The 9,584-nt window shown below is 46.9% G+C and overlaps 1 protein-coding gene across 1 annotated transcript; it reads left to right on the top strand.

Annotated features, from left to right (window-relative positions):
• The first annotated feature begins 160 nt into the window (after positions 1 to 160).
• ZMAT2 (zinc finger matrin-type 2) lies at positions 161 to 8,946 on the top strand. The gene is made up of 6 exons (XM_002710257.5): positions 161 to 306; positions 639 to 732; positions 2,184 to 2,307; positions 3,825 to 3,898; positions 5,681 to 5,826; positions 7,890 to 8,946. Exons 1-6 carry the CDS (start codon positions 289 to 291, stop codon positions 8,031 to 8,033), a joined length of 600 nt encoding a protein of 199 aa, XP_002710303.1. The 5' UTR covers positions 161 to 288; the 3' UTR covers positions 8,034 to 8,946.
• The last annotated feature ends 638 nt before the right edge of the window (positions 8,947 to 9,584 follow it).

Raw genomic sequence — 9,584 nt, forward strand, 5'->3', positions numbered from 1 at the left:
GCATTTTCAGAACCTGAATTAAACGTGTCGGCTCTTCACCGCTTGTTTTGAAAGCCGGTACAAAAAACGTTTGCAGGCGCCCTTACTTCCGTGTTGCTTCGTACTTTTCTTGCGCCTGCGCCGTCTCCTTGGAGCAGAGGCGGGGCCGACAAGTCTGTTGTGAAAGCCCTCCAGTCCTTAGCCCGTTCAGAATACGAGACTCTAAGCTTATTGGAGGGCCGACTTGCTTTACGGCTCCGGGCCTCTTTTTACAGCATTTTCCGGCCTCCCATTCACTTCGCTGTGAAGATGGCGTCGGGCAGCGGGGTATGTGTTGTGTGTGAGGAGGAGGTTTTTGGGGGCGGTGGGGTTACTTCTCAGTGCTGAATAGAAACAAGCTCCTGCAGCGGACTGGCTTCCCAACACTTCGCGGTCCTAGGGTCCGGGTTCGAGAATTCCGTAAGGCGTGGGGTCTGTGGAACCGCGGAGTTCTCTTGGGTTGGGGTCCTGAGGCCACTTTAGCCTCTTGGTCTGGGCCGGAGAGCTTTCGCTTTCCAAAAATCCTGGAGCCGCCTTGGCGGTGCGGACGTGGTTCCTTCAGACTTTCTAGGGGTCCAGACGCGATAGCGACATGTCTTGAGCGCTTTCTTTCCCCACAGACAAAAAACTTGGACTTTCGCCGAAAGTGGGACAAAGATGAATACGAAAAGCTTGCCGAGAAGAGGCTCACGGAAGAGAGGGAGAAGAAGGATGGTGGGTGCCTGCTCTGTCCAGGGCTCGGGGTGTCGCGGCGGCGATGCAGTGGGCGGGAGAGTTGGGATGGGCTGCCCTCCTACAGGGTGGCACTTTTGGCAAAGTGGCCCGCGGCTTCTCCGCGTCTGAAATAAAGAGGTTTTGTGGTGCTTTTCAGCTCTGTTCTCTGTTTGCTTGTTTTCATTGGTTGGCTCATTTGGTGCTTTCCTGAGTTACAGAGACCGGGCTTCTTAGTAGTGACAGAGAAGCTCAGTGGACTGATTGGCTGGTGGGCATTACTGCTCTCAAAGACACCTTCTTTTCCTTGAGAGCTCTTCAGAGGGAGGAGAACATTCCTGGCGCAGCTGGGACTCTTAGAGCCGGAGGCAAGCGGGGTACTGCCTGGAACGTGCGATCCTTTGAGCTGGCGCTCGCTCGTGCTGTTTCTCTGCGCCTTGTGCGACATCAGGGACGTCGTGGATGCTCCTCTCCTAGATAGCGCCCACTTTGGGAAAAGAAGTGTCTGATTTTTTCTCATCTGTTTTCACGTTGTTCTATTTACTCCCACACCACTTTTCACAGGCCAACAATGCTGTTTTTGTTATTGTTTAACATTTATTTATTTATATGAAAGGCAGATTGACAGAGGGAGACTGAACCCTTCCATTGGCTGGTTCACTCTCCAAATGGCTGTAATAGCCAGGAGCTGGGAGCTCCCGCCGGGTCTCCCACATGAGTGGCAGGAGCCCAAACTCTGGCCATCTTCCCTGCTTTCCCAGGCACATTATCAAGGAACTGAATCAAAAGCAGAGCAGCCCAGGAGTCTAGCAGGCACTCCAGTAAGGGACGATCATGTTGCTGCTGGCAGCTTAGCTCACTGCTGCAACACAGGCCCCACCCTCTTGGTTTTTCTGTATTATGTACTTGGTCTGTGAATAGATATTTCCTAAATATTGGCCCCCCTTTTAAAATTTGGCCATTTGTGTGTTATGCGTAGGGTATCTGCCTGTAAAGAATTCCTGAGTGTCCTTGCTCTTTTTTTGGTTGACTTGAAACTAATAAACTTTCTTGGGTATGCCGGATAATTAAAGGATCTGTTCCTAACTATGTATAAGTGACAAATTATTCCCTCTTCTCACCGAATTCACTTTTTTTTTTTTTACTCATATGTCCTTGCTCTTTTGAAAAGGCTGCTTTTAGTGGGAATTCATAACTTTTCCCCTCAGTTAATCAATAAATAGAAAACATGTAGCTTGTAGATTAGCTGGCTTTAAAGTGGAGAAAAGCTGTAGATAGTAGGGATTGCTTATCATTTTTCTTGTGTTCAGATTCTCCCTCACTACTGCTGACTGCTGCTGGAGGTGCCTGTTGTGGCCTTTTTTCAGGAATCATTAATTTTGGGTTTAATGCATTTATTTTCCTTTCTGACTGATAACTGTAATATTGAAGGGACTTTCTTCATTATGTTTCAGGAAAACCAGTGCAGCCAGTCAAGCGGGAACTTCTGCGACACAGAGACTACAAAGTGGACCTGGAATCTAAGCTTGGCAAGACAATTGTCATTACCAAGACCACCCCACAGTCTGAGATGGGAGGGTAAGTGGTTTTTTTATCTTTCCAAACAGCTGTAGTAGGTCCAAGAAACTATATATATTTGTTTTAGGAAATGTTGAGGATCCCTAACCCCAGGATAATAACCTTGCTGCCTATCATTTCACTCTTTGGTTTGTTTTACTTTGTCCTTCACGGTCTTAGGTTAACAATTAGTGTCTCCAGAAGTGGCCACTCTGTGGCCTTGTTCATGTTGGCAGTGTAACTGCTCCTTACATCTTCAAAGGAATTCTTTGTTAGAAGAAGAAAGGAGGAGAGAGTCTGTTGATTTCTAGGAGAGAAATAGGTGGAACTAGGAGGGGCTTTGGAGCTGTTAATGGTGCAGAAAAAGGGCTGAGGTTCCAGACTGGCACAAAGGCTGCCGTTGTTATGGATTACCTGGTTGTGCACCTTCCTCCCTGACCCAGACTGTAACCTATAGGAAGAAGGTTCCCACAAGATCTTGCCATTCTTTTGCCACCACTGTTTCTCTGTGCAGTTAGGACTTCAAGCAGGAGGTCAGCATAGGTAGCAATGAGTGAAACTTCTTTGAGTGGCTATCATTCTTCTCTGCAGTAGTTCTGTCCGTGGATACATAAATTAATAAGGGAACCCAAGGTTTAGCAGCATAAAACAAAAAGTTCACAGTGTGTGTGGGTGTGGAATCTGGAAGTGGCTTACCTAAGTGGTTCTTGCTCTAGGGTCTTTCATGGAGCTACAAGCAAGGAGTTGGCTAGGTTTGCATTCATCTCGGGCTTAAGTGGGCTGAAGGAACTGCTTCCAAGCTCCCTCACAAACCTATGGTTTGGAGGCCTAAGTTCTTTCACCCTATGAACCTCTCTGTAGGACTGCTCACAACAGAGCAACTGCCTTTTTCAAGAACAAGTGATTCACACAGAAATAGAAGCCGTGGTTTTTAAAACCTAACCTTAGAAGTGACCAGTCATCAGTTTGAACATAATCTGTTTACCACACAAACCAACCCAGGTACAAATTGGAAGGAGACTACACAGGGTAGAAACACCAGGAAGGGGACTTATGGAGGCTGTTTTGGATGATGGCCACTACATGATATTAAGAGCTAAGGCTTTATGGAAATAAAATTTTAGACTTAAAAAAAAAAATAGAGTATTTGAAAGGCAGAGGGACAGAGAAAGAGGGAGATTCTATATACTGATTTACTCTTCAACTGCTTGCAATAATTAGGGCTAGGCCAGGCCAAAACAGGGAGCCAGGTACTCCATCTGGGTCTCTATGTGGCTAGCAGGAACCCAAGTACTTGGGCTATCGTGTTCCTCTCAGGTGCATTTGTAGGAACCTGGAGTAGCTGGGACTTGAACCAGGTACTCCCGTTTGGGATGTGGCCTTCCTAAGCAATATCTTAACCAGCTGTGCCTCAGTGCCTACCCTGAAACCTTAAAACTTCTGAAATGAAGTTTACCTAAGAATTTGTATTTTTTAGTTGAAAAGGATAAGATCCTTGAAACCAGATTTGACCCAGTGCTGTTTCCTACTGTTTTTAGATATTATTGCAACGTCTGCGACTGTGTGGTGAAGGATTCCATCAATTTCCTGGATCACATTAACGGAAAGAAACGTAAGGCTTGGAGGTAGTTTGTGACTGGGATTGGGTTTTGGAGGTGGGTATCTTGGGATTTTTTGGTTTTTTTATTTTGATTTTTTTATATTTTTATTTGTTTGAGAGGCCAAGTTACAGAGAGAGAGGGAGAGACAGAGAGAGAGAGGGATCTTCCATTCACTGTTTCACTCTCCAAATGGCTGCAACAGCTGGAGCTGGGCTAATCAAGCCAGGAGCTTCTTCTGGGTCTTACACGTGGGTGCAGGGGCCCAAGCGCTTGGACCATCTTATGCTGCTTTAAGGCCATCAGCAGAGATCAGAAGAGGAGCAGCCAGGACACGAACCAGTGCCCATATGGGATGCGAGTGCCATAGGCATAGGATTAACCTACTATACCACAGCACTGGTTTTTTTTTTTTTTTTTCTTTAAGATTTATTTATTTATTGATTGATTTATTTGAAAATTAGAGTTACAGAGAAGGAGAGGCAGAGGGAGACAGAGAGAGAAAGAGATCTTCCATCCACTGGTTCACTTCCCAAATGGTAACAGCAGCTGGGACTCAGCCAGGCCAAAGCCAGGAGCCAGGAGCTTCATCTGGGTCTCCCATATGGGTGCAGGGGTCCAAGCACTCAGGCCATCTTCCACTGCTATCCCAGGTGCATTAGCAGGTAGCTGGATTGGAAGTAAAGCAGCCAGGACTCGAACCAGCACCCATATAGGATGCCACTGCTGCAGATGATGGCTTAACCCATTACTCCACAGTGCCAGCCCCCATTTTAAATTTTTATTTGAAAGGCAGGAAGAGAGAGATCTCTCATCTGGTTTACTACCCAAATGTGATCATCTCAAATGCCTACAACAGTTGAAGATGCGCCAGGTTGAAGCCAGGAGCATAGAACTCACTCTGGATCTCCCAAGTTGGGGGATAGTGGGGACCCAACCACTTAAGCCATTATTTGCATTCTCTCAGGGTGTATGTTAGTATTAAGCTGGGATTGAGAACAGAGTTGCAGCTCAAACTGGGGCACTTTGGTATGGGATGTGGGTGCCTCAAACAGTGTCTTAACTGCTACATCAAATACTCTTCCCTGGGTCTTTTTTTGATGCCTGGGGAACTCTTCAGTTGTTTTAGGTCAGGTTGTCTTTTACTTCGTTATCACCATCAGGTGAAATTCTGGGCTCTCAATAGGCCCATTCTGGGTACTTCCCCTGGGCCAGGCTGGCCCCACTGATGCTCATCTGCTTGATAAGGGCAGTTGGAAGCCACTTCCATCTTGTTATCTGGAGCTACTGCTTCTAGGACACGTGGGGCCAAGAGCTTTTTATGTGTTTTTTTCAGCCATTATTATTAATTTTTTTTCAATATTTATTTTTTATTTGACATGCACAGAGATGGGGAGAGGGAGAACTAGAGATCTTCCATCTGCTGGTTCAGTGCCTAAATGGCTGCAACAGCCAGGGCCTGAGCTAGGCTGAAGCCAGGAGCCAGGAACCCCTTCTGGGTCACCCCTGTGGGTGGAAAGGGTTCAAGGACTTGGGCCATCTTCTGCTGCTTTTCCCAGGTACATGAGGAGAGATTTGGATAGGAAGTGGAGCCGCCAGGACTTGAACTGGCTGCGCCCATATGAGATGCCAGTATTACAGGCTTTGGCTTTACCTGCTGTGCCACAATTCCAACCCCAGCCAGGTTATTTTTGTTACGTGCTTTATGAAAAGGTTTTCAAAAGGCTAGGAAAAGACTTTTTGAGGCTCTGAGGATGTTGTAATGACCTTGCCTTCTTATTTTGAACCTCACCCAGATCAGCGAAACCTGGGTATGTCTATGCGTGTGGAACGATCTACACTGGATCAGGTGAAGAAACGTTTTGAGGTCAACAAGAAGAAGATGGAAGAGAAGCAGAAGGATTATGATTTTGAGGAAAGGATGAAGGAGCTCAGAGAAGAAGTAAGGCACTCCTGTACAGCCCCAGCTTTGCATTTTATATCGTGACTCATGGGAGGCCTCTTCCTCATTGCATCCCCAGCCCCAGAGTTGTATGTTCTGAATATTAGGGGAAACATTTATTGTCTTTATTTGAGTCTCTCATGATCTGAAGGAAATGACTTCAAACCTACCCTTTTCTCCTGGACTTTCTGGGCCTTGCTTTTTTTTTTTTTTTTTTTTTTTTTTTTTTTTTTTTTGACAGGCAGAGTGGACAGTGAGAGAGAGAGACAGAGAGAGAGAAAGGTCTTCCTTTGCCATTGGTTCACCCTCCAGTGGCTGCCACGGCCAGCGCGCTGCGGCCGGCGCACCGTGCTGATCCGATGGCAGGAGCCAGGAGCCAGGTGCTTTTCCTGGTCTCCCATGGGGTGCAGGGCCCAAGGACCTGGGCCATCCTCCACTGCACTCCCTGGCCACAGCAGAGAGCTGGCCTGGAAGAGGGGCAACCGGGACAGCATCCGGCGCCCCAACCGGGACTAGAACCCAGTGTGCCGGCGCCGCTAGGTGGAAGATTAGCCTAGTGAGCCGCGGCGCCGGCTGGGCCTTGCTTTTATGGATAATTGTGCTTTCATTTAATTTTTTAAAAAGACTTTTTGTTTCATTAAGAAGGTTTAGGGCCAGCAACATGGCTCACTTGGTTAATCCTCCAACTGCAGCACTGGCATCCCATATGCGCGCTGGTTCTAGTCCCGGTTGCTCCTCTTCCAGTCCAGCTCTCTGCTGTGGCCCGAGAGGGCAGTGGAGGATGGCCCAGGTGCTTGGGCCCCTGTACCCACAAGGGAGACTAGGAAGAAGCACCTGGCTCCTGGCTTCGGATCGGCGTAGCTCCGGCTGTAGTGGCCATTTGGGGTGTGAACCAACGGAAGGAGGACCTTTCTCTCTGTTTCTCTCTCTCACTGTCTAACTTTGTCTGTCAAATAAATAAAAAAAGAAAACAAAAAGTTTAGAGTAAAAAAAACTTGAGAGGAAGGTATGGAGATTTCCTTTTTCTATTTTTTAAAGATTTTATTTATTTGACAGAGTTACAGACAGTGAGAGGGAAAGACACAGAGAAAGGTGTTCCATCTGCTGGTTCATTCCCCAAATGGCTGCCACAGCCAGAGGTGGGCTGATCCGAAGCCAGGAGCTTCTTCTGGGTCTCCCACATGGGTGCAGGGGCCCAAGCGCCTGGCCCATCTTCTACTGCTTTCCCAGGCCAGAGCAGAAAGCTGGATTGGAAGAGGAGCAGCTGGGACTAGAACCAGTGCCCATATGGGATGCCGGCACCTCAGGTGGAGGATTAATCTGCGCCACAGCACTGGCCCCTTCCTTTATCTTTCTTTTTTTTTTTTAAAGATTGATTTGTTTATTTGAAAGGCACAGTTAGAGAGAAAAGGAGAGAGAGAGAGAGAAGCTCTTCCATATGCTGGTTCACTCCCCAAATGGCCATAACAGGCATGGCTGGGCCAGGCCAAAGCCAGGAGCTTCATCTGGGTCTCCACTGTGGGTGCATGGGCACAAGGACTTGTGCCATCTTCTGCTGCTTTCCCAGGCACATTAACTGGGAGCTGGATGTGCAGTGGAGCAGCCAGGACTTGAATCAGTGCCCATAGGGGATGCTGGCATCACAGGTGGTGGCTTAACCTGCTGTGCCCAGCGCTGTCCTCACTGAGATTTCCTGGTTGTCTCCTATACCTGTGTGTGCATAGCCTTAGTCTTTTCTGTGGATTAACTAAATTGATCAAGTCATCAAGAGGCCCCTGGTACCAGGCTGATAGGATCAGAATTCTGTTTCCACCATTTAATGGCTATGAATCTTTTCAAGTTATATATGGCCTCAGTTTCTCCATATTGGAGATCCAAGTGAAATATATAAAGTACTCAGAACAGTTCTTGGCATGTACTGCATATGCTAGAATGTCAGTTAGTTACATGCTTTTGTCTAACTACTTTCTCCCAAATACAGAGAAAATCCTGACATGTACATGTATCTTTTGACAATATACAGTTCAGGAGTCTGAGCTGAGTCTGAGTGGTTTCCCCCACAGGAGGAAAAGGCTAAAGCCTACAAGAAAGAGAAACAGAAGGAGAAGAAAAGGAGGGCTGAGGAGGACTTGACATTTGAAGAGGATGATGAGATGGCAGCTGTGATGGGCTTCTCTGGCTTTGGTTCCACGAAGAAAAGTTACTGACGCTTTCTATACTTGGCCTCATTTTGGCCTATGCTGGACCTAACTTTGTGTGTGTATGTGTTGGGGGTAAGGGAAATACTTCTTTTTGGGTACTGGGGAAATCCTTAAGAGTGTCAGTGGGGAGGGCTAGAGGGTGGGTGTTTGTGATTTCCCTCTACCTTGGGAGAGGGCACAGGATGCAGAGGTAATGCTATGGCATATTCCTTGAGCCTCAGTTTATCGCTGGAGTCACAGGACCTCTGCCCATCTGAGTTCCCAATAAAACAAACAAAACCCACCTTCCCTCGGAGGCTGCTTTCCCAAAAGCCTCTGCATCTTCATCTATTCACCTTCTTGTCTGAGCATCCTACCTTTATCCTGTGTTCTGCCTTTGTTTTAATTTTGACTTAATGTTCAGCCTGCAGCAGAAGGGATCTCGGGCTCCCCACTTTCCAGTTGATGGGATATCCTTGACAAGCCCTTCCTTCTCCCATCCTGCCCTGAGGTTCTTCAGCCACCTGTGCATGCATGTGTACTTCTGCCTGGGTCAGTGGTGTGTGCGGATGTGTGTGCATGAATCTGTCACATAGAGGGGGCCTGCGCTAGAATCTCAGAGCATTGTTGCCTTGGGGCCTGATGTTCTCGCCTCCTCAGAGCATGTAACAGGAAATTAAATGGGATGAGTGTTTGGTGTGGCTTGTGTCTGGTGAGTTTTTTAACATTGTTCTTCGGATGTAGACTGTTTCAACTACTGTTTGTTTCCTTTTACTGAGGATTTCTCTGTTTTTGTCTTCCTTGTGAGCAGGCTCTTGGAAGAACCTGTTTGATGCAAAAAAGAAAACAACAACAAAAACAACAAAAGCTCAAAACCTCATTGTGGGAGCCCTTGGGTCACAGGGCTGTTAAACATATATAATAAATAGCGTTGAGTGGGCCTGTTTGACATTTGGTGGGAACATTTCCAAAATCTTCCCTTTGTATGTTTTCCTTTATCTCACTGAGGATTTCCAGATAGAGCTTCTATACTCCCTTCATTGACCCCTCTTCCCTTTCATTGACCCCCCCCCCCCCGGTTTTTTTTTTTTTTTTTTTTTTTTAACTAGGTTCCTCCAGTTTGAACTGTAGTTCCCTCTGATACAGTATCTGTCCAGAGGAGTCTGGACAAAAGAATTTCTATAATTTCAGTCTCGTTGGATCTTCCTTGTTTTGGAACAGCAGAGCTCAGTTTAACTTAGTGTTTCTTTCACTAGCTGTGGTTGGTCTAGGCACAGTTACTGAACTTTGGCACTGTTGACGTTGGGGCTGGATAATTCTGTGTCACAGAGACACTACTGTGTGTTACAGGATGTTTAGTGTCATCTCTAACCTGTCCCCACTAGATGCCAGTAGCACCTCCTCCTGCAGCTGTGACAATAAAAAAGATATATACATGTTCCTGAGTGAAGGGGGCAAAATTGCCTTTGCTCTGTTGCGAACCTTTGAGAATGGTGCTGCCTTCCCAGCTATGGTCTGACTTGAGAGGTGGCACAGAACTAGCTAATGAAAAGGAAACCCCAAATCTTTGCTACCCTA

This window comes from Oryctolagus cuniculus, chromosome 6 (assembly GCF_964237555.1).
Source record: "Oryctolagus cuniculus chromosome 6, mOryCun1.1, whole genome shotgun sequence".
NCBI classification, from domain to species: Eukaryota; Metazoa; Chordata; class Mammalia; order Lagomorpha; family Leporidae; genus Oryctolagus; species Oryctolagus cuniculus.

What these genes read in the sequence shown, in the direction of transcription:
- ZMAT2 (XM_002710257.5), top strand. An exon ending in TCACATTAACGGAAAGAAAC is followed by an intron (nt 3,899 to 5,680) that starts GTAAGGCTTGGA and finishes AACCTCACCCAG; the next exon opens with ATCAGCGAAACCTGGGTATG. An exon ending in TGAAGGAGCTCAGAGAAGAA is followed by an intron (nt 5,827 to 7,889) that starts GTAAGGCACTCC and finishes TTTCCCCCACAG; the next exon opens with GAGGAAAAGGCTAAAGCCTA.